The following is a 25,451-nucleotide window of genomic DNA, read 5'->3' on the forward strand; positions in this document are numbered from 1 at the left end:
TCAGGGTGTCGCACAAACAACATTTGGTTATTAACACAAAATAATGTAAAAATGTGCCTATTTCCCAGAAAGAGACTGAACTAGATTTAGTTTAGCATCTTTGTTATGGCGCCATCAATATATTTGCCCAACACAAACTTGACAGCTTGAGCGAGAGATTTATGCCTCTTGCAGCCCGTTTCTAACTGGCTTTAAGATCAGACCTGAGTGATCAGATCACAAGAGGACAGATCTAAGTACAGCTGGAAACACTCGGGGGGCATTGAGATCAGATTTTAAAAACACATTTGGAGGTGGTTTAGGCAAAATGTATACACATTCTTATTAACAGTGAGAACAGAAAATGTGTCCTGGGCCCAACCCGTTCTCACTCCGAACTTGTAAAATATGGACGTTTGGGCAGTGGCTGTCAGCGTCAGATACAACGCAAAAATCACCCTTCAGCGTGTGTGTAGAACGTACCGGGCAGAGCAGCAGCTTCGTGGCGCTTGAAGATGACATAGTATTAAGAGCGACTACGGTAGTGAGTAGTGTGGAAGGCCGAAATTCCACGTAGGGAGGTTGGTTGGGTCAAACAACACAGGAATTTCACCCAGGGGACCGGGGGTCGTGTCCCACGTTTCCTAAACCCAACCGTCCCGTTCTTCTTTACCTAAACCCAACCGTCCCATTCTTCTTTACCTAAACCCAACCGTCCCATTCTTCTTTACCTAAACCCAACCGTCCTGTTCTTCTTTACCTAAACCAACTGTCCGTTCTTCTTACCTAAACCCAACTGTCCGTTCTCTTTACCTAAACCCAACCGTCCCATTCTTCTTTACCTAAACCCAACTGTCCCGTCTTCTTTACCTAAAACCAACCGTCCCATTCTTCTTTACCTAAACCCAACTGTCCCGTTCTTCTTTACCTAAACCCAACCGTCCATTCTTCTTTACCTAAACCCAAACGTCCGTCTTCTTTACCTAAACCCAACTGTCCCGTTCTTCTTTACCTAAACCCAACTGTCCGTTCTTCTTTACCTAAACCCAACTGTCCTGTTCTCTTTACCTAAACCAACTGTCCCGTTCTTGTCCCGCGTGTCACAGAAATGTACCTTTATAAGCCCACCCACCATCTCTTCCTTAACCTAACTGCATCAAAAGTGACGGCAATAGTCTGACCAAGTGTCCGTATTTACGCAATGAGAAAGGAAAATGTGTCCTAGGCCACATTAGGGCCGCCTACTCAACTGTGTGCAGAACTACGCAAAATATTTCTCATGTCAGAAACCACTAAATCGTGTGTTTAGGATGTTAACATCATACTGTTATTGATGTGTCTGTGTTTGTTACTGTGCTGCTGCTCTTGGGAGCTCTCTGCAGCGCTGTTCATTGGAAAAGGCTGCCACGGTATACAGTAACATTATTTTAGTAAAATGTCCCAGAATTCACCAATATGAAGGATATTACTCCAGATATTCTGCTCCTACATCCTTTAGTTATTTATTAGTCTTCTATTACCAGAGTTCCACAGCCTTGTTTTTGCTACGGAGAAAGCTGGTAAACTCAAATCAGCTGCCGTGAAATAGTTTCATTTCCTATAAATTCTTCACAATAAAAGCCCCCCTGTTATTTTCGTATTTAAATTATTTATTATGAAATGCCAAAATCAGGAAATGTCAGGTCTTCATCAGCAGTAACATAACACGACTCCTGCATGCGTACATTGTCGACACACAGACAGACTGAAGGCAGCTCTGTTTTCAATTCACAGCAAGTTTCTAACGTATGATTTAGTTGATGAGTAGGAGACTAACAACTGACATAATAAACACACAACCAGCCTGTATGCAAACAGAAACAGGGCCGGACACAGACATTTTGGGGGGCGGGGGCTTAAGTGAAATTAAGGGCAAATGATTAATAAATAATTATATATTATCTAACTCTAACCCTTTTTTAAACAAAATGCTAAATATATAAACACAACTCAAACCTCCTACCAATTCTTTTCATTCCCTCTACACTCCCAACTGTTTAATACTCAACACATTACTACATACTAATCCGTTCACACAGAGACCATGGGCTTAGTGTTCACTAGTTTAATCATGAGAGCAGGCATGTTTCCTATGCTACTAGTTTCAAGTAATTATATTTAGAAGAATGACGGTTCAAAATTATTATTAGAAAGAGTGGAAGAGAGAGGAGAGAGAGGAGAAAGAGAGAGGGAACGAGAGAGGGGGAGGGGGAGGGAGAGAGGGAGGCCAGCCGGCATGGAACTGGAAATCTCCCAACATGATATTTGAATTTTTATTCATAAATATATTTGTTTGACAGGAAAGCTGTGCGCAAACAGGAATATAAATGCCTATATTCATTTATTTAAAAAAGGTCACTTTCTCTGTAAGAAGATAAAAGGATGTTACTGATTGATGTCTATGTGTGCTTAAACAGAAATGATGTGCGTGTTTATTTACATCTAGAGCGGGGAAGTGAGATCCATCAGGAAGCATTTGGAGAAAGATTCTGCTGCCACACCTAGAGCTGTCTACTAGTCATCAGGGTCTCATTTATAAATGTGGCGTACGCACAAAACGGGGCTGAAAATGTGCGTACGCCACTTCCCACGCAAAGGTTGTGATTATAAAAAACAAACTTGACGGGAGAATGTGCGGTCCTCCACGCAAACCTGACCCAGGTCCCCATGCAAACTCTGACCATGGTCCTCCATGCAAACTCTGACCCATGGTCCTCCATGCAAAACTGACCCATGGCCTCCAGCAAACTCTGACCATGGTCCTCCACGCAAACTGACCCATGGTCCTCCACGCAAACTCTGACCCATGGTCCTCCACGCAAACTCTGACCCATGGTCCTCCACGCAAACTCTGACCCATGCGTACACACATTTTGGAGAGAATAGGAATTGGCGACGCAGATGGTGAGGTGGTGAACTGAAGTCAGACTGCAGAAAGTACATGTGGGAATAAAGATTACTCTAATATTTTCAAGTATTGATATGCCACACGCACATTTCTTCACTCCATATCATCCACGTTACCATGAAGATTAAATCCAGCAGTGTTATTTGCCCTTGTACTGAGTGATAATTGTTCCATAAACACCTTGTAAAATACAAATCAAATCTTAAATCAAAACTCGTTAATATTTAATCGCCGCTGTCTCACCGTCACCGTCCGCTACGGAGCGCAGAAGGATGAGACGGCCCGACTCCATGGAATACAGGATAGCATTTAAATACCCTAGCATTAGATAACGGCAGAACACAGTGTAAATAACTAAATATCTTTAATACTGTGCACATATCATCAAATGTCAAAGTCTGGAAATACAGCCGTTAAGCTCTTGCACAATCGTTACACTTATGTCCTCGTTACACTTATGTCCTCGTTATCAGTCCTAACTTTAATACTGCTCATAACAAAACCTGCATGAAGAAAAGTGTGTTTGCCTATTAGACTTTCATCTTCAAATTGTATCTTGGGGTGGGGGGGAATACCACTAGTTGATGCTGTGATTTTGGCAAGGTGTCTACAATCACTCTAATTGTTGTAAACATATTAATACTGCGGTGACCCCTGTGCGTAATGCTGCATGATGGCACTGCTGGCCCTGCAGGAGGACTAACCCCCAATGGAAGAATCAGGAGAGAAAAAGGCTTCAGGGACCATGACGATGACTGGCTAATATGCAGATTTAAATTCCATAAAGCTGAGCTCTTGGATCTATGTACTGAATTGGGTCCAGTAGAGAGGGCAACGCGCCGGAACCGTGACATCCCGGTCCAAATACAGGTCCTCGCCACTCTGGGGGATACCGGCTGTTTCCAGAGGGAAATGGCCAGCTGTTAAATAAATATTATATATAATCTTCACCTTTATCACTAAGGCTTGTTTGGATATAATATACAGTATAGTTCTGTTAAATCTTATCATACAGGTCTGGTATATCGAAGCTGTCCCCGAGTGCCGTAATGCCTGCCGTTTTAGAAGATATTATTAATAAAGGTAGTCTATAGATCAGGTTTCCCTACACTGTGCGACAACAGGCCGAAATTATAATTCAATTGGCAGCAATTCACCAGCGTCTGAGAGGTTTTTTGCTTTTTCTCCGCCAGTCGTCATGATTCGGCATGATTCAGTGACTGTCAGTGTCATTAACATACTTATTAGCATTCACGAGGTGCTCTGCATTGACTATTTATGGTTAAAAATGGGCGTGTACAGGGTGGGATAAGAGGCTGATTCACGTACGCACACTTACTTGTAGGTAATCTGTGATTTATAAAGGGAACATTGCTTACAGATGTATGTACGCACGGTTTTATAAATCTGAATTGTTTTTGGCGTACGCCATTTTTGGCTTTTGGGCGTACGTACACTTTTAGTATGGATCCTACGCACAGTTTTATAAATGAGACCCCAGATCACTCCGATCAGATTTTAAAGGTCAGAACGAGGTCTAGAGATCACAGACCCTCAGAGTTGGGAGGCATTACACTTTAACGTGGTTTAACTGGACTGTTTTCCTGATTCTCCCTGATCCAGAGTTCATTAAATGTTTCTGTGTAAGTCATCAATGTCTCCAGAACCTTCTTCACGTATGGGAATATGAGTCGTGCTGCTCCTGAGGTTTCCTTAACAATGGCATTTTACTGTTTACATGAACATATTCCATTACTTTAGATCTATTGTAAGTGATCATAACGTATAGAGATATGTAAATATGCACATTTATAGTTTATTGATATGATCTTTGTTTTGTCCTGTGTCCTGCAGTGAAGTGTGAACAGACCCCCACTCAGCTGAAGGGTTGCTATGAGAAACAGGAAACTGGACGACCACAGAACTGTTAGAGCTGTTAGAGCTGTTAGAGCTGTTTAACCACAGGGGACAAAACACCCAGACTCTCATGACAAGCACTACACACCCTGTTATCTACTATAATAGACCTTACACTGTGACTGTTGTCACAAAAAAAACATTTAATTCGTTTTTTTACAATATCCCTATTTTATAAAATGTTCTTTTCTCAAAACGTCCTCTCAGGACATTAAACCAAGAACACACACGGTTTTCTTCTGAAAATCAATAAAAACATCTTTACCTCTGCTCCGTCTGATTGGCTGCTGCAGGTTACGTGATATGGTGACTTCACTGTATATGACGTCATCATCTCCAGCTTCAGCTTCAGCAGCTGAAATGAACCAAAGTTAACATTAATTTCAATCAGTTTATCCATTAAAGAGACATCCGTAAAGATGGAAAGATTATGTGATTCAATCAAAAGCTCCGGAGCATGCTAAAGGGCCCTCGTGGTGAGGATGGTTTGTCAACAACAGAATAGTGATTCATGAGAATCCTAAGAGACGTTTGACTTGAAGAAACTGTTGTTTGAACACTTCACTCCAATTCTGAAATTGAAATATCAACAGTAAATTTAGATTTTAAACTGCAGCGCAATATGAGTATTATGAGACTAACCTCTAGGTTTCCTACGGATGTGTCTCACAAGTAGAACCAGGAGAACCAGGAGAACCAGGAGAACCAGGACACCGACTGAAACAGCAGACCACAACACAAGGGGAGGAGGAGAGGAGCCAGGACTGGAGGGGGGAGAGGAAGAAGTGGTGGAGGTTGGAGGAGGACTTGTAGTCGTGGAGGTTGTAGGAGGACTTGTAGTTTTCGTGGTCGTGGGTTTCCCTAAAATGAACAGAACAATATTTAATTAAAAGCAAAGAAATCAAAGTAAGTAGATAACACGTTCAGCTATTTCACTGTTCCTCCTTTTTATGTGAAGCTTTAGTCTTTTAACTTCAATGTTGTGTATCATGTATTGAGTGAATTCCCCTGGTCTAGTTAGAGGAAGAGATATCTGATATCAGACGGTGGGTTAGGCTGCTTCCACACCGTGTTAACCCAACCCTGGAGCGTTTCCTTGGATACGCCCGTTGGTTTGGGACGGTGTGAACTCTGGTGCAGACCAAATAACAGAACTCTGGTTGCTTGAATACGGAGGTCTCTGTTTTTTTCCAAGTGGTCAAGATTTTGGTCACTTCATGTGAGAACACAATCAGACACACAGGAAGTGACCCAAAAATCAATGCAGAACTAAATAAAAAATGATGCCCCCAAATCACACAGAGTCTACAGAACTGTAGGTGTGAAAGCACCCTAAGATGAATAATGACCTTTAACCTCCTCACCTGTGACAGAGACCCAGCTGGGTGGAGACTCTCCATCACTGCTGATGTTACACTTGTAGAGGCCTTCATCAGACCTGGAAACATGGTGGATGGTCATGTGACCTGCAGGCTCAGTCCTGATGAAGGAGCCATCTTTATAGAAACCAGCTGGGAGGTTGGAGGACGTCTTTGTTTTACAGAGCAGAGTGAGGTCTTCTCCCTCCGTCACAGGGAGGACAGGACTCTGCAGGATCACTGGTCCACCTCAACACAGAGACAAACTACAGCATGTCATCCATTCACACACAGCTTCATCAATACTGACTCCACAGTCTGATCTTACCAGTGACAGTGATGTTGATGCTGTTACTGGTTGCTCCCTCTCTGGACTCACACCAGTAAACTCCACTGTCTGATGGGGCCATGTAGCTGATTTTACAGGAAGAACCAGCAGATATTCCTTCCCAGTCTTTACACTCAGCTCTAGTTTTTCTGGTTGTGTTCCTCCTCAGAGTCCATCCAGCAGAGCTGTCGTCCTCCTCACAGCTCAGAGAGACAGACTGTCCTTTAAACATCTGAGAGCTGCTAGGACTCACAGTCAGAGAGACTGGAGGGAGGAGGGACAGAAAGATGCAGTTATAGAAGATGATTTTCATTCTGACACATTCCTCATATTCCTCATTTCACTGTTCACTGCTCTGCAGTTTAACTCCTCAACCACTGTCTGAAACACTAACTTTTCTGTTAGTGAGTGAATAACTGTTCAGATGTGACAAAGACGTCTACTGACCTTGGTTGGTTGTGCAGCTCAGCAGTGAGATCAGAACTGAAGAGAAATGACCCTCAGGTTAGTTTAACAGGCAACAAGACATCAAAACAGAAAAACTCTGGCTGTAGTGCACCGAAAAACAATGCACTGATATGAGATAGTTATGCAACGTGACATCATGACTTCGCGTAAACATACACACCACTTTCTAAAGCCAAGTGGCGCTTGTTATCTGTACGCATTATGAGCTATCCACATGTATGTCTACACTAGAACGGGACGTTGTATTTCGAGCTCAGGTTGGATTTAGGAAAACAATAACGGGACGCGGGACAACAACGGCACGTTTGGGTTTAGGAAAAGAACAACGGGGTTAGGTTTAGTACAAGAAGAAAGCTACAGTTGGGTTTAGGAAACGTGACACGCGGGACATGATCCCCAGTCTCCTGAGTGAAAGTCCTGTGTTTGACCCATCTTCCCCCCCGACCAACCTCCCTACGCAGATTTTTAAGCTTATTAAGAAAAATAATGAGATTTCATTATTTTTTTACAGTGCACTCTGTATCACTCACTACGTTGAATCAATCTTCCTGTACCATTCATCTGTTTGTGTCGTTGTGCACTGCAGTCGGTTTTATTTATATTTCAGGAACTATTTGTCGTAGTACACTGACCTCTGGTTGTCTGTTTTACGCATTTGAGCTTGACGGCCAGACGTGCACTCATCTTTTGGATGTTGACATGAGCACTGAACGGTTTCACCACTCTACTGTCAATAACATACTCAGTGTAATTACATATCTTATTTTGACAAATCCCTTATCTAATAGAGAGAGGACATTAGGTATGTATACTGTCTCACACATTTACATGAGCAGATAGATAGCAGTGAATGACATAGCCTACAGAATAACTCAAGCTGAGACAGCCCTACTCGTAGTGTCCCCCCATTCAGCTTACTCACTCTGATTCGGTCTCTAAAGCACACCCACCTAACATTAGAGTACGTTTGTAAGAGATTTAGCAGAGCTAGGGCTAAGTCTTTCTTTCAATCCTAGTGACGTCCTGTTGGAGACCACACATTACGTCCACACTTACCCCTAGCAGCACGCTGTAACGTCACCTGACGTCCTCCATATTGAAATGTGGTTATCTGAGACATCACATCGTGTCTACCAGTCACACAAACACCGAGTAAGCCCGTCCTCCTTCCTCGTCACGTGTCACTCCATGAGGCTTGAGCTGACAAGCAGTATAGAAAACTAATGTCAGTATCACCCATCCTCACTATGGAGGCACAGCTGGACAGTCACAGTCTCGCTGGACAGGCACAGTCACCCATAACTGCGACAGCCCCTCACAAACCGCTCACAGTTACTGTCACATCTGGGCACGTCAACACCCTTCACAGCCCACACTGGCCCGTCCAGACAGATGCTGCGAGTCTCTTAATGGACCTGCATTAGAAGACAGCGGGCTTCATGCTGTGTGTCAGCTATAGGGCTACAGACTGAGTGTATACGGAGGAAACTCCTCTAGCTTTGATTGATGATTTTATAGTACTTGATGATATTTTTACATATTTTTTATTCTTTTTTTAGACGTGCACATATCTATCTGATGATTCTGGATAGGAGAATGATGTTATGATCTCTGAAATGTTCTTTTAATTATAGAGTCAAATGCTAACTACACTGTTAAAATGGCACTTTAAAGATTAATTAAACAAGGTGTGTGATCTACCTCTCCCACAGTGTGTGTTCCAAGGGTCCCAAACCATGTAGAGTTCCGAAAAGTCTGACACTGCTGAAATCTCTCTGCTCTCTATAGCCTCTCTCTCTCTCTCTCTCTCTCTCGCTCTCACACACACACTCTCTGTCTCTGCTCTCGTCTCTCTCTCTCTGTCGCGCTCGCTCTCTCGCTTTCTCTCTCTCTCTCGTCTCTCTCTGTCTCTCTCTCTCTCTCTCTCTCTCTCTCTCCTCGCTCTCTCTCTCTCTGGCTCTCTGCTCTCTCTCTCTCTCTCGCTCTCTCTCCAGAAACTCTCTCTCTCTCTCTGGCACACAATGTGTTTTGCTGCTGTTAACACTATAGAAACAAAGCTAACATGCTAGCGTTAGCCACCTCGTTTCGGCTAGTGACGTTGAAAGCTGTGCAGATTTTGACCAGCTCACCAGGAGACTGTAGAAGACTGTATTCAGAAACCGTATCTCACTTAAACAGCATGGATGTTTTTTTCAAAGTTTGTATGCGTGTGGAAGCACCAGAGACACAAATAACTCCCAAAATCCCAGAAAAAGAGATTTTTTTCATAATATGGGCACTTTAAAGTAGTGTCCTACAGAAAGAGATCAAGTGAGGGAGAGAACAGACAACCAACATGCAGTGGTGACCTTTGACTTGAGTCATCTCTTCAGTCTCTGTGTGGATCATTGGACTGAACTCAGATGGAATCAGCTCTCAGATCATCTTTATTTCTATATTCTAATGCATCCAGGTGTGTCTGAATGGGTGTGTGTGTTTTAGTTTTACATATGTGTCTGTTGTTGTTGGAACTCAGCATCATGTTGTGTCTTTTGGCGGAAGAACCTAAATAAGATAATAACTTGTTGGAACTGATCCACGAACAGAGAAACATGTTACTTGAAGACAAACTGCTGATCAGACAGAAAACAGATGCACTGAACGTGTTTGTTCATAAATGAACTCTTTTTTTAAATATTAATGATAAATGCAGTTCTGTTTCTGTCTGTCCACTGGGCGTTTGTCCCTCCAGTGGTGGAGCTGATTATTCTGCAGACTTCCTGGAGGTGAAAGCCTTTCCAGTGAAATGATCCTCTGGAGACACAGAGTGAAAGCTGCCTCCTGCTGGCTGTCTGACTGCATTACATCATGCTTTCTTTCTCTCAAAGCCTCAGCACATAATTGGCTCAATGTATGCATCATCCAGATCATCTTTATTTATTAAAATGGTAGACTTTATTATATATGTATGTGTGTGTGAATGAATGTAACACTCAGGGGCGGACAAAAGGTAACATCTACCTAAATGAAGTCAGTGTGTCATAGGAAGTCCCACGCTCTGTAAGATATGATGGTGCTGACCATTAAGAGCCAGATAATAAGGAATTACAATAGTCCACAAATGCATGTCATAAACTGGCTCTAGGTCATGGCAAAAACTTGGAAGAGACACACACATGCCAATAAATCAGGTTATTAGGAAGCTGGTCCTTTTATTTCCTGTGGAGCAATGGGCCCAGGGCTTCAAATCATGCTGCATCAGCTGGCACCTTAAAAACCATCATGGATCGATTAGAGCAGGCAGACACAGAGGTAGGAGGGGCCATCACACTGGATCTTGCATCATTTTAAGACAGGTTGTGCCTAAGTATAGGCGGGTTCTTGAAGTTGTGTATGTAGGCGTTAAAGATATATTCTGATCAATGATAACTCTTTTCCTTACAATGGTGCTGGAGGCCAGGGCGATTTCATCCAGAGCTATATTCAGATAATGAGTTCGGAGGTGTTTGGGCCAAGTACAATACCTTCAGTTTTGTCTGAGTTTAACATCAGAGGCCTGTACTATGAATCAGATCAACATGTCCTGGATTTATTTCAGTTATCGGCTTCACCTAACCTAACAACCGCGGTCCTCCATAACCTGTGTCACGACGCTGGTTAAAACTAGTTCAATCAACTCAGGGTTTCCCAATCCAGCACATTCACATAAAAGAGGCAGTGTTTGCACAGCACAACCAATCACAAACATCTACCAGAGCCGCATATTTTACATAAGAAGAGCAAACTACAATTCTACATAAATATGAGGAACACAACACGTTTACAGGCAAAACGCAATACAGTCGCTGCTTCCTAAAACAGGAGGGAAGCTGGCAAAAAAATAGCCGACGCTGTAACTGCGTAATCACAACGCTTATCAATATCACTTCCCCATCAGTCGGACCAAGATCTGACCATAAGTACACTTGTGCTTTCCATAACTGTCGTTGCTTTAGTCTTTTATTTCAGTTGCAACCCTGGCAGTGGGAAGCCATTGTGAGAGCAAATAAAAATTAAAGCTGCAAGCAGCGATGGACGGGCCCTCGCTCCTCTGCGCGAGTCGGGGTCACCGTCGGTCGCCGCTCCTTGCGACCGTGCATTTGCGCGGCACTCAGACACCGCAAATCATCACCATGAAAAGGGAACTCCCTGCTGCGTTCAAGATACCTCACACAAGACTCTACCTTAGATGGTTCAAATGTTATGACAGGGGGCGTGCTTAAGCATAGGGGCGGGCCAACCATCACCAATGAAGAAGCAACTCTCTGCTGAGTTCAATGACACCTCACACAAGACTCTTCCTTAAATGGGTCACCAGTTATAAAAGGGGCGTGGCTAAATTATAGGGGCCGGTTCAACCCATCACCAATTAAAAAGAACTCTCTGCTGAGTTCAATGATACCTCACACAAGGTCTACCTTAATCGGTTCAATTGTTATGAAGGGGGCGTGGCTTAATCATAGGGGGTGGGTCAAATCATCACAATCAAAAGGAACTCTCTGCTGAGTTCAATGATACCTCACACAAGATCTACCTTAAATGGTTCAAATGTTATGAAAGGGGGCGTGGCTTAGCCATAGGGGGCGGGCCTAACCATCACCAATGAAAGAAGCAACTCTCTGCTGAGTTCACTGATACCTCACACAATGTCAACCTTAAATCATTCATGTTTATGAAAGGGGGTGTGGCTTAAGCATAGGGGCGGCCAAACATCACCAATGAAGAAGCAACTCTCTGCTGAGTTCAATGACACCTCACACAAGACTCTTCCTTAAACGGTTCAATGTTATGAAAGAGGGCTGGCTTAAGCATAGGGGGCGGGCCAAACCATCACCAATGAAGAAGGAACTCTGCTGATTCATTGACACCTCACACAAGACTCTACCTTAAACGGTTCAAATGTTATGAAAGGGGGCGTGGCCTGAGTAAGTGGGCGTGGTTATATTATAGGGGCCGGCTCATTATCACATGTAGACCACACATTCTAAGTTTCATGTAAATCGGATGATGTTTGTCATATAAGGCGCATTTCCTGTGCCAGCGGGGGGCGCGCTATGACCAAAAGTCAAATATGGCCTGTAGGTGTCCTCAGGCCTGGACCCCTTGTCAATTGTGAGAATTTTCGGCAGATACGACAACGTACACTCAAGTTACAACACTTTATTTGTTCACGCTCAACACTCAAAATGGCCGCCACGCCACGCCCACACCGTCAGACGAAAAGTTTTTCTTTAATAACTTTTCATCTTTAAGGTGTTGGATGATACAGACCAAGTTTTGAAGTACATACTTTATACACATACTTTTAGGCCTACTTCCTGTTGCCACTAGGGGGCGCTATGACTTTAAGTAATATCGGCCTTTATTGTCCTCAGGGTTGGACTCTTATGAATCCTGAAAAAGTTTCGAGCCAATGGTCATGTACGCTCAAGTTACACCACTTCTCTGTTTCGGCGGCGAAACGCACAAAATGGCCGCCCGCCACGGCCATGCCCTATGACGAAAAGTTTTTTCTTTAACAACTTTCATCTTTAATGTCTTAAGATGGCACAGACCGAATTTGAAGTGATCGGATGAAATCTCTAGGAGGAGTTCGTTAAAGTACGGACATGTGGAAATGGCCAAAATCGCACTAATTTCGACTTTGAAATCAAAAATGGCGGACTTCCTGTTGGGCTTAGGGTATGGCTTCAATGACGTTTTTTGTACATCTTGACATGATACATATGTCTACCAAGTTTCGTGAGTCTACGTTAAACGCATTGCAAGGGGCTCAATTTTTAACATGTAGGGGGCGCTAGCGAGCCATTTTTGGCAGCGCCTATTCCCGAAACCCTTAAAATACGTACATTTTCACCAGACTTGATGCGACCGCCAAATTTGGTGAGTTTTTGAATATGTAAGCCCCTCAAAAGCAATTAATTTGCAGGGGAAAATAATTCCTTCAGTTTCAATGGGCCTTCGCCGCTGTCGGCGCTAGGGCCCTAAAATATGGAAAACATAATTCAAACTGATGTGTGTCATTGGCAACACACAGCTCAACAAGCCAACAAATATCCTATACGTAATTCCCTCTGCTGAAAATCTATATCTTTCATAAAAATACCCATCAGGGAATGTTAACGGGGTTGTCGCTCTCTAAATGTTTTAACTATGAGCGCACCCCTCTCTCCTCCTCTCTCTCTCTCCCCCCCCCCTCTCTCTCTCTCTCTCTCTCTCCCCCCCCTCTCTCTCCCCCCCCCTCTCTCTCTCTCTGCACACCGAGCTCCACCTGATCTTCTAAGAGCGGTGACGCCGTTATCAATCGAGCATTGATTGGTCAGTAGGCGGTGCTTTAACACCGGTTGATCTCTAATCTCCAACATAACCTGCTCCCGACCAGGTTAGCTGTTCAGCATAAGTTACCATGGTGATTTAACCCGGTAACAAGTGATCCACCGTTGTGATACAGAAAACCCTGGGTTGAACCTGAAGTTACCTTGTTAACGCCAAATCTTGCTTCGTAGTACAGGCCTCTGATGTAGTTAGGTAATGATGATAATAATAATCTCCCACTCATCATTATGGAGGTTTAGCAATTTTATTTTGGTGTGGAAAAACCATACATTATAAATGCAGAAATTCACACACACAAATTAACACGACAACATAACAAGAGCAATTTCTAAAACATAAACAATGTATAGAATATAGAGAAATTAAAGAAGAAGTTACATTTTTAATCATTGTGAACAATAAATCAAATTTGTGTAGCACTGTGCAATTAGGGCTTTGCTGTGATTATTACATGACAAATCAGCCACATCATTTTATATTCACCATTCTCTAGCACAGAAAAAAGCTTGATTCAAAGTTTCGTCATCAGTAAAATGTTAAAAAAATAAAAACTACAGTAAACAAAGCTAAATCTACTTATAATATATATATATATATATATATATATATATATATATATATATATATATATATATTATAACTGGTACAGAACAAACAATCTCACATACAGAACAAGCTATAGCTCAGTTATCAGTGAAAGGCTACTACACAACACACACTGCTGTAGAGCAGCCCAGAAAATAATAAAATAGTCCAATGAGGGCAGACAGGTGCAAACTGACACATTTTGTTTCTGAAAGATACATGTGTTTATAAGAAACTTCTCAATGCAGCAGCTTCACATTTCTATTTTTCATTCGTAATTTATTTTAATAAGATGCCCTGTGTAGTCATTGATAAACTAAGAAGATTTAGGATGTGTTTTTTTTCACCAGAGTTTAATCAATCAGACTGTATACATAAACACAACAATCACATGCAGTCATTTCTTTCCACTATAGTATCAGTTAAAAACAGAAACGTGCAGTTCTTCCCTTTCTCACTTGTGTTAATATGAAGCTGAATTTGGCCAACAGCTGAGGAGGTCACACCTTCTGCTATTTAAATGGCCACGCTGTTTTCTAGCTCTCTTGGATCCATGTATGTGTATGGGACCTCCAGCTTCTTGTTTCTGGCTTTGATGACCACACTTAACCCTTCAAGCTCTCCTTGAAAATCCTTAATCAGCTTGCAGGGAATCTTCTCACTGAAATGGTCCTCTGGGTATTGGCCAAGAGGGACCTAATGAGATAAATGATACATGTAAAAAAGACTGTTTAGAAATGTTTGAACTTAAACTATTGGCTATATAATGTACAGTTGTAGTGAGCATGATTTCTTTCTGTGGCTCAAAGAGGGTGTCTAGCCCTAATGACATAGTGAACTACTTTTTACAACCTGAACATAAATGTGATTTATATAATAATATTTCATAAAATCTCTGGCACTTACGAAGTCAGACGACTGCTTGCTGAGTAGCCACATGGTGGCCATTCCCTGAACTGTTGTGTTGACGTCAGGGAATGTCTGCAGCATCGTGGCCTTGCTTGTTTTCCCCTTTGTGGTTGGTGGAGGAAGTTGCAGAGAGATGGGAGTGTTGGGCATCCAGCTACCATAGTCATACTGCAATGAATTCATGATTGACAGATTACTGCTTAAAGCGTAACGCTCGCCAAAATGCAACCTAGGGTCTTTTTGTGAATGTACCCGAGTCAAACTTTTGTTTAAAAGCATAATTAGGACGGAAACGGCACTTTTAAGAATTACAGTATTTTTGTTTTGGGTCTTTTGAATGGGAGAGCTAGGGGCACTACTCACTAATCAGTGATTTTGATGTGATCATAGTAGTGCTCCTAGGTCTCCCATTCAAAAGACCATTTGACCGAAAACGAAAATACAGTCAGTCAATCTTAAAAGTGGTGCTTCCATCCTAATTATGCTAACGAAAGTTTGACTCGGGGACATTCACAAAAAGACCCTAGGTTGCATTTTGGCGAGAGTTACGCTTTAATACTCTTTGAAGTCATGCCATGTCAGTCAATCGGTCAGTCAGTTCACCACTCTGGTCCACACTGATTCGTGGTCCCCAGAGGATAGATCCTAATCACTTTGGTGATCCCCTGACTTTTTACTTAGCGCCACAACTTTATTTGCTAGATTGTCATTAAATCTAGTTCACACATTCATGTTGGAATCACTTTGGTGATCCTCTGACTTGTCATCCAGCGCCATCATCACATCAAAATTATATTTGTCCAATCTTTATGACCAAATACCTGCAAAACTGACATTTCCATCCATCTCAGCTGTTCCTTGTGTTTTGTGCTAATTACTAAATGTTTGCATGTTAACATGGTGAACTAAGATTGTGATCTTGGTAAACATAAATACTAAAAGTCAGCGTGTTAGCGTTTTCATAGTGAGTATTTTAGCATGTGCTGCATTTAGTTTAAAGCATCACTGTGACTAAGTGCAGCGTCACAGACCTGTTAGCATGGCTGTAGACTCTTGTTAATGTCTTCCATCTTTCTTCAGTTCAGAACAAAACTGCAACACCTCATGAACCCACTCCCCAAAAAAAGTTAAATTAAAAGGCTTCACCTGTCCAGTATTCACAGCTGAGTGCTGTCCTGAGCAAGTGAAGATCACCATGGTGACAAACTTGACCAACTCAGCCACGGTGGTAAAGCTCTGTGGAATTCCTGAGAATGAGAAGGAATAAACTGACTCAAAGACATCCAGATGACTGGTTGAGTTATGTTTGCATTATGATAATATAATATCTAAATGTGCACATAAAGCATCATTCATCACCATAATGAGCTTTTATTTATTTATTAAAACTCACCCGTGCTTGCTTGGGAAAGAAATCCATGTTCAAAAATGTCTGAAATCCACTTCTGCAGTTCGGAGTCTTTCTGGACCTCAGCGTCATTCTTGTAGTAGAAGCTGAGCACTCCCTGCACAAACCTTTGAGAAATGTAGGTAGGTAAAATATAAAACACGTTCCTTGTTGAGATATGCATTGTTATGCACTCTGCAGTAGTGAGACAGTCCTCATTGGCAGCGTCCAGGAGGTGAAGTGGCAGCTACCAATACACACTCTGTACTTTGGTCCATATGGGGACTTGAACCAGCAAGCCTCGGGTTCCTAACACAACTCCCTACAGACTGAGCTACTGCCACCCCTTAAAGATTTGGAGCGAGTAATGATCTGGGTTTTACAGCGAGGTAGGCTTTGGTAGGCGTATTTTGGACATTTGGAGAGATCAGTCTTTATGCTAAGCTAAGATAATAGCCTCTTGGCTGTAGCTCCGTACTTAACACACAAACTTCTCACATCTAACTATGGGGAAGAAAGTAAATATGTTTGTATTCATACTATTTATGTAGGTGAATCATTCATTTCATTTAAACCCCAAAAGAAGTGCACATTTCATATTCTGTCATTCCAATACAGTCCCCTCTGCCATATTACAAATGATTATACTTGGATATCACCTCAGAGCTACAGGACTCAACCACACTGAATATAGTTTTTTTATTGAAACTGACACCTTCAATGTTTAAGTGTAGGGATGCCTCTCATGTCATCTCATCTCGCCGAGGTTCGTAAGTTCGTGAAGTATTTCAGGCAGGAATATTGATAAAATTTCTTAACCAACTGCCACTCTACTCAAATAAAGATGCAGTAGCTAGGGCGCCTGGGTAGCTGAGGTGGTAGAGTGCGTGCCCGTACTGTGGTAACTTGAGGTAACTTCATCAGTGATGTCAAAGTACTGTAGGTGTTCAGCCTGTTGTTAATGTTATTTGGAAAAAGTTAGCTACTAAAGAGGGCAGGATTTGGGCTCATTTTTTCCCCAATATGGGGACACCTGTACTACCTTTGGATGATATCCCAAAGCTTGAGTCCATCATCCCTGTAGTAGAAGTTCGGCACAGCCTCCACACCACGTTCAGCAATGTCGTCTGGTAGGCAGAGGGAGCTGTACCTCATTGAGGACAGTGATCTCTTCAGGATTGTCATCATACCCTCTCCACCAGAAGCTGCAAACTAGATAACAGTCAGATATGTAAGGAATATGTATATGTTAGAGACAAATACTGTAAATGACATTGAAAAAAAAATGTTGTTTAGTGAGCTTCTTGGTGTTTACGTACCTGTGTAAAAACTCCAGTCTCAGATATTAGAAGACTTCGAGCTAAGTAGTTGATCTGCAGAGTGTAGCGAGTGTAAGGTATGAGGAGCTGAGGGAAGGAGGGAACTCTGTTAGTAACACTATTACATGTTAACAAAGTCAGAAATCTGGATGCTTCTATACTACTTAGCAGTGAGAAATGCTTGCAAATAAATACACACAAACATGATTCATCAACTTTGGAAGATAAAAAAAAATCAAGTTGATAAAACTACAACTACAGTAAGTACAGTATTCAGCCTTCAGTTACCTTGTACAGTGGATGCACCATTGGCACATTACGCAGCAGTGACACTGCAAACACTTCAGCCAGCAGATGAGTGCGCAGCAGGTGAACATTGAGTTGATGCTCACTGAAATCTGCACTTCTCACAAAAATCTTGGCCATCAACCAGTCGTACTCAGAATCGGTAGGAAAGAAGATGGGGTTGTCATCTGCTGGAGTCTGCTTCAGCTGCAGGAGAAGGAAGGGGGATGTGGTTTATTCAATCCATTGGATCCATTTCCAGTACTGGTTAATACTGTTAAAGAATGTTCTGTAATTGTTGTATATTGTTGCCTATTTACTAAAGGTTTCTTCTGCTATTCAGTTAGTTGATCTCTCTTTCAATCTGTGTGCATCCTTGTCCCAAAAATGCTTGTTACTAACTTGGCTCTGGGGAGATTATTTCCTGGAGTCCTTTTGCCCAGCATGTTTCCTTGGACTAGGAGTTTTTTTGTGATTGTTGCGGGCAAAAATCCTTGATTATGCGGCACGTTTTCTTAAAAAATGCGATGGAATATGAGCAATATTTATGCAATTTTATGTGATGAAATTGCGGGAACTTGCAAAAACTGCGGTTTGATGAAAAAGAGAAAAAAAGTGATTCCCCCAACACCCTGCTTTTCGATGATGTTCACATCGTGTAATTACGTCACTTCATAACGTTCCCATGGCAACAGGGGAAAATGGCTGCTCTTTTGTGAAGTAAACACAATATTTTTCAACTTTCTGCTAAGATATGTGTGACTTTTTTGCAACGAAAATGCGGGGATTATGAAATCATGCAAGCCCCGCATATTTTGCGCGGAAATCGACAATTTATGCGGCGAAAGTGCACGTATTTGAAAAAATGCGGCCCCCGAAATAAATATGCAGACTTTGGCTGATTATGCATTGAATTATGCCATCGCATAATCACGTTTTTCTGGAGGGACTGACTAGGGTGGCACCTAAATCATGGTTGCAGCTGTCCCAGTGGTCCTGCTCCGCACCCTGCTATGCCCTGTTACACCCCGCTACGCTCTGCAGTGCCCTGCTGCGTCCTGCTACGTCCTGCTACGTCCAGCTACGTCCAGTTACGTCCAGCTACGTCCGGCTACGTCCAGCTACGTCCGGCTACGTCCTGCTATGCCATGAACTACTACAACTATTATTTCTGGTCATTTTTCCAGTATCTTTATTGTGACTATTATTTCCACTGTTCATCATACCCTCAACCGGCACCGTCAGACACCACCTACCAAGAGCCTGGGTCTGTCCCAGGTTTCTTCCTAAAAGGGAGTTTTTCCTCGTCACTGTCGCATTAATGCTTGCTCTTGGGGGAATTACTGGAATTGTTGGGTTTTTGTATTTTATAGAGTGTGGTCTAGACCTACTCTATCTGTAAAGTGTCTCTTGTTATGATTTGATACTATAAATAAAATGAGAGGAAATTCATATTTTCATTGAATCCCAGGTCAGAGCACAGGATCAGTTGATCAATGATTTCATGTCTAACTTCTTATGTCTTTGACAAAAGGAAAGAGGGAGGTAGGCTGTCTGGCAATTGCAATGAAACTACCTTAAATATAGCTTTTTCTCTAAACCACGTTCTTCATATGCAGTATGTTTGCTCCATTAGTAATTTTACTAAAGGTATTTCTGTCTACCCTGTATATACTGTATATATGACATATACAGTATAGTAGTACATGTCTGTCAGTCCTGGAAGAGGGATTACTCCCTAACCTAAAGCTTCACTGTAAGCTACATTTGAGTGCTAATCTCACCTGGATAGCAACTGGCATCAGTTTATCATCAGGAGTTTTGTGGAGCAGGACGAGTGGAGCCATCAAGTACTGCTTCTTCAAATTGATGATGTTTGCTTTCACTCCATCCAAACGCTTGTAGTCACACAGGAATATGTTGCCTTTCTGTTTGAAAGTGTAGTGAGGATGAGAAACTATTTGACTCACATGCATACAGTGTGGATATTACATACACTAAGTAAACATTCAACATGCAATTCCTAATTGAACATGTCATGGGGCAGAACACGATTGTTCCAAATACTAAGGTCAATCAAGATCAGGACATTCACCTTCATTTCATTTCTCAAGCTACCCTGACCATGGAGGGAGACCATGTCATCAGTGACAGCAAAGTTATCAGGCAGAGCTGAACAACGTCGGATCAACATGGGGTTGACACCATTTAGATACTGGTAGCCAAAAAAAGCATCCTCCTTCCAATGTTCATGGACATAGTCTGGAAAATGAACAGAGTTAAACTTGACTGAGTTCCAAAATATTGGCTAGAAAATCTTACTCTACCACTGTTATCATCTTATGTGTACACTGCATGTGGAACTGAAGGAAAACAATGTGTTACACATGGACAAAGCATACAATTAGGAAACCCTCACATGTTTAGACACGTTTACTTCTGTCACCTTTTTGAGTCAAGTACAGAAGCCAATAAATTATTTAGTATTTAGTAGTTTGTTTTGTTGTTAGGTAGGAATGCAGTTGAATATCTGAGTAAATACAGTGTAGTGTACTACCAGGGGCGTAGCACAACATTCTGGGCCCTGTAGAAAGGCATTTTCTATGGGCCCCTCCCCGCATCCACAGCTATTCATTCTAGCATCTTTTTGGGCCCTCCTTACATGAGGGCCCTGGGTACTCAGTCCCCCCCCCCAGTCCGTCACCCCTGTGTACTACTATAAATACAGTATCAAGTATTTCGTGAAATGTCCGTGATAGTACCTGATATTTCCGTCTGTTTGGAGCAGAACACCCGATTGATATCATCAATATTTGTCCAGTTCTTCTTGCAATCAGCCAGACCCTTAAGTTGCAGTTCAGTCAACCTATAAAATAAGAGTAGAGTAACTTCATTATACTGTCTTAAATCACATTGATAGTCAGGTGCATAATAACACAGATAGATTTCTGACAGAAATTGAGGACCTCACCCAGTGGCTGCAGTGTAGGGAAACTCTGTGGTCTTAGTAAAGGAGAAGCGGATCTCACAAGGCAAAGAAAGAGGGTCTGTTGACTTCATGCAGTGGGGTATTCCCTCTACATACACATGCCAGCTGGAATAAATACAGAAGAGCAGAGAGGTGAGGAACTTTGGACTACGTACCAGTGTAACTGCCATTTATCTAAGAATAATGTACTGTCCTTGGCATGTATTTATTTATGTAATTTTGCAGCATACTGTATGTTATAGTAAACCCTGGCAGGTGTAACAACGTCATATTGTGGTTCATTTCTCATTGTGTGCCATGAATGTAGTATATTAACCAAAGGTGGAGGAGGTTTGGAGGCATGTTAGCTTTGGAGTGCATGAAATAAAAATGTGTTGTTCTGAGCTCTCACCGATAGTCCTTCTCTCTTTGATCCAGTTCCATCTGCCGACTGTACCTGCCAAGATGATGGTTGTCTTCGGAGACTCTCAGAGCTTGGAGAAAGAACCACAACACAGTTTGAATTTGTTTATACTATATGTACAGTATAGTATGTTGGCATGAATTTACTCCAGCCTCCTTATAGAGCGGCTTGCAGAACGTGTTTTTATTTTATGCTTTCTGTGGTCAGTGAACAGACTCAATATTACAACACAAAGCAACTTACATTAAGTGCATTCAACCATTTGGATACAACCCAAAAATTGCAAGAATCATGCAACTTCATCAAATATGCTGAACTGCTTCAAGTGCTACTTCAGCCATGCTTTAGTTTGTTAGAAACATTGCCCGTTTCTTGTTTTTGGCTTTCTAACTCTCATGTCATTTCAGACTCTGCCACTCCCTCCTGCTCTGTATGGACCTTTTTCACAGCAGACATTTTGACTTGTCATAGTAGGAAAAGCACAATTGATCACCTTAACAATGGCTCAATTCCATCAAGTGTCCCAGTAAGCACACACACACACACACACACACACACACACACACACACACACACACACACACACACACACACACACACACACGAACAGAGAGAGTTTCCCAGTAAGCTATTTCAGTGAGTCAGCATGCACAATACCAGGGCCTCTCCTAAGTGGAATGCAGCCATCAATAATGGTTAGAATACACCTGTGCTTTTCCTACTATGACATGTCAACATGTCTGCTGTGAAAAAGGTCTATTACCTGCTCATTCCATTAAACTGGCCTGTCCTACCCCCCATACTCACCTGCTCCTAATCAGCCCCTTATGTACCAGTCCATTTCCTAAATTCTTTGCCAGATTGTCTTGTGTGTTACTGTCTAACTCCAGCCAGTAATTGTCTGTTCTGTCCCTGCTTGTTTTTGGACCTTGGATTCTGTTTTCCCATCTTCGGTTTGGTTTGTCTGTGTGACTGATTTCCTGGATTAACCCTGCATGAACACTGATAAGTAAACTGAACTTTCCTTGCAATTCTAACTCGTGAGATTGGATTCTTGCCTACCGTTTTGTGAAACCTGCCAGCTACATTTAAAAACAGCCAGGACATCAAACAAGAGATGAAGAAGTATTTGATAACCAAGAACTGAGCCGTAACATCTCAATAATTATACAATTCCTAAATGTAAAAGAGTGGAGAAAATCAAACTTGTGCAATATAATCACAGTATTTGATGAATAAGATCTCATATAGGCAACCTTGAGGAAGCATGTAATACATTTAAATGGAGAGAGGGATATTTCAGACTCACTGTTCCATCGGTGAATTGTAAAGCTCCTTTGAGCCACGTGCGTTTGCTCTCCCCATCTGTTCCTACCAGCTTAATGAAGACATTGTTAAAAGTGGCGGCAAAGGCAAGATTGCCAGTGGATACAGTCACTTCATAATTCACCATTTTCACTCTGGAAAGCAGCAGAGTCCTGGTGGGGAGAGATCAATAATAACCATTCTCAGCATGGATTAGGTTAACTACCACTAGATGAAACTGAGTGCAACATTTTTTTGAAATACAGGTATCACAATGAAAATGGCATTATAAGACCTACTATTAAATTGGTCTTTTAAATTTCATAAAGCCTCTCTCTTACCTGTTAATGAGACCAAAATGTTCCTTTGATGAACTGTTCTTTTGATAAAAGTAGTCACCATTTTATACATACACTTTTGTGGGAGTGTCCTGTCAGTAGGAGTAGTAAATAGTCACCTGGGGTGATGAAATGCTGATATGACGTGAGCGTCACAGTCAAATGAAAATATCAAAAGAATAGTTGGGGGGAGGACCATGGCTGTTCATGTCACGTTTACTTGTTCAACCCTGTTGGTCCTGAGACTTGTCCATCTTGGCAGCTAATGGCTGTCAAACAATCAGGGACATATGATCTGTTTCCTCATACTTCTGGCTCGGTGCCTGCTTCCCTGTACAGACACGTATTCCAATGTTCTTTTGTGTTTTGGGGAGTGAGGAAGTGAACACACCTGTTGGGGGTTTTCTGTGAAACGTATTAGGGTTGCACAATTTATCAACGAATTATCCACTTTAAGTTTTAACAATTATTTTACTAAACTTTCTCTATTTGTAGTGATCATTCATTTTACTTGCAAAAAACATCATTGGGAACCACCCATGTTATTTTTGGTTAATTTGGTTGAAAGAAACCAATATTTCTGATAAAGAAACTTTGAAATCGGGTCAAATTTGAGTCAATCCCTTTGCTACTAATTTCAGAACCTTGACTTCATTTTTCAAAACTCTAGACACAAAACTCCAAACGATCATCACATGTAACACAGGCTGTCCAATGTTCAAAACACTGCATGGTGCATTCATATCTTTAAAAAGATCTTGCACTTGCACAATCATTGGATCAAAGACTAATTGATGGTGAAATACCACTGAAACGTTACTTTAGATCACCCACAAAAAAGCTACCCATAGTTCACTGGGTCATTGTTCATACAATCATTAAATATTGTAGTACAAAATAGGTAATACATGTTTCATTATGGTACTAGATGTAAATACATCCCTGTAAAAGTACTGCAGTAGTAGAGAGAATACTACAGACAAACCTGAAATGTATTGATGAAAAACAATACAGTACAATCACAACATAGGTTGATTTCAATCAAAGCAAAATAATTAGCTACGAAATAGAAAAGAAAAGACAGTAGTACTGTAAAACATCAAATGTAGTGTTCCTCAACTTGCTTGTACTGTAAAAAGCAAAACAAAGAAGTGATTACTGTACTTCTACATATTCATCAACTCTGTCTTGTGGATTTGGCCGCAGGTTCTCATCTACATCGCAATTAGCCAAACATTTTGGAAAAAACCTTCGGCCATGGCGAAACAATGTGGTACGAGTATATATGTATATGTATATGTACAGTATATATATAAAGTATATATCTCAATCATCAGTAACAAGTTGGCAGAATTGGACAAGCAATTCCAAGGGCCTGCATGCATACAGTGCAGTACTGTCAATACTGTAAATAGTCTCAAAGGTGGTACATGGGACCATAGAAACAGTGTCTGGTAAACAGTAGTAAATTACAGTAAAGGTAGTACATGGGACCATAGAAATAGTGTCTGGTAAACAGTAGTACATTACAGTAAAGGTAGTACATGGGACCATAGAAATAGTGTCTGGTAAACAGTAGTACATTACAGTAAAGGTAGTACATGGGACCATAGAAACAGTGTCTGGTAAACAGTAGTACATTACAGTAAAGAATGATGATGAGATATTACATCCATAGATAATGTAGTCTAATTGGTTCATGCTCCACACTAACTGGTGACAATGAATCTCGCTATCTTTAAATTTTTATGATCTAAACGTGGAATATTGTTTGTCTGTTTCCATACGACTAGTCATTAAGAGTTATGCAACAGTTACTTATCATTTTGAGCAGTTGTATCGATTGATAGTTAGATCATTGTAATGAAATGAATAGACAATCATCTGAACTGTAATGTGTGAATTGCCTTTTGAAATAGTAGTACTTTGATGTTAAGTTGTGTCATAATGAACAGCTGATCTTTGTTAAATGAACAAATGATCTTTGGTTTATGTGTATCAAGCAATTGAAAAAAGTGTTAGAGTTTTGAAAAATGTGTATTTTGATCATTGGTTGTGAGTTTTGTGTCTAGAGTTTGGAAAAATAACATCAAGGTTCTGAAATTAGTGCCAAAGTGATTGTAAAAAAACTGTAATATATGAATATGTTAAATGTGTAGAGGAGGAGCAGAGACTGGGGGAAGGATGTGATCCTGAGAGACTAAGATCTGAATCTGATGGAGGTCTCTGGTGTCAGCTGAAGACACCTTTGTCCAACATGTCCAGGATTTCAGGAACACACTCACACTTATTTCATGCTTCTCTCAGTCAGCGTTGTCGGGGCGATGTGGACGGCGATACAGTCCCTTGCAAAAGTATTCACCCCCGTTGGTACATTACAGCCTTTAGTTCAATGTTTTTTTAATCTGAAGTTTATGTGATGGATCAGAACACAATAGTCTAAGTTGGTGAAGTGAAATGAGAAAAATATATACATAAAACTATTTTTTAGAAATAAAAAAACAGAAAAAGTAAATGTTCATAACTATTCACCCCCCTAAAGTCAATACTTTGTAGAGCCACCTTCTGCAGCAATCACAG

The 25,451-nt window shown here is 41.5% G+C and overlaps 2 protein-coding genes across 2 annotated transcripts; both read right to left on the reverse strand.

The window, feature by feature from the left end:
- Positions 1–6,160: 6,160 nt before the first annotated feature.
- LOC116039736 (Fc receptor-like protein 5) lies at positions 6,161–7,043 on the reverse strand. Its single transcript, XM_031284689.2, has 3 exons — positions 6,977–7,043; positions 6,530–6,793; positions 6,161–6,450 (listed from the first exon to the last, which is right to left on the reverse strand). Exons 2-3 carry the CDS (start codon positions 6,759–6,761, stop codon positions 6,176–6,178), a joined length of 507 nt encoding a protein of 168 aa, XP_031140549.2. The 5' UTR covers positions 6,762–6,793; positions 6,977–7,043; the 3' UTR covers positions 6,161–6,175.
- Positions 7,044–14,386: 7,343 nt separating this feature from the next.
- Positions 14,387–22,750, reverse strand: LOC116039739 (polyunsaturated fatty acid lipoxygenase ALOX15B-like). Its single transcript, XM_035994223.1, has 14 exons — positions 22,485–22,750; positions 22,304–22,310; positions 21,217–21,338; positions 20,808–20,930; positions 20,599–20,702; positions 19,932–20,098; positions 19,621–19,764; positions 17,840–18,043; positions 17,552–17,638; positions 17,275–17,444; positions 16,239–16,360; positions 15,992–16,092; positions 14,843–15,013; positions 14,387–14,632 (listed from the first exon to the last, which is right to left on the reverse strand). Exons 1-14 carry the CDS (start codon positions 22,679–22,681, stop codon positions 14,453–14,455), a joined length of 1,899 nt encoding a protein of 632 aa, XP_035850116.1. The 5' UTR covers positions 22,682–22,750; the 3' UTR covers positions 14,387–14,452.
- Positions 22,751–25,451: the final 2,701 nt, after the last annotated feature.

Source organism: Sander lucioperca, chromosome 17 (genome assembly GCF_008315115.2).
Source record: "Sander lucioperca isolate FBNREF2018 chromosome 17, SLUC_FBN_1.2, whole genome shotgun sequence".
NCBI lineage: Eukaryota > Metazoa > Chordata > Actinopteri > Perciformes > Percidae > Sander > Sander lucioperca.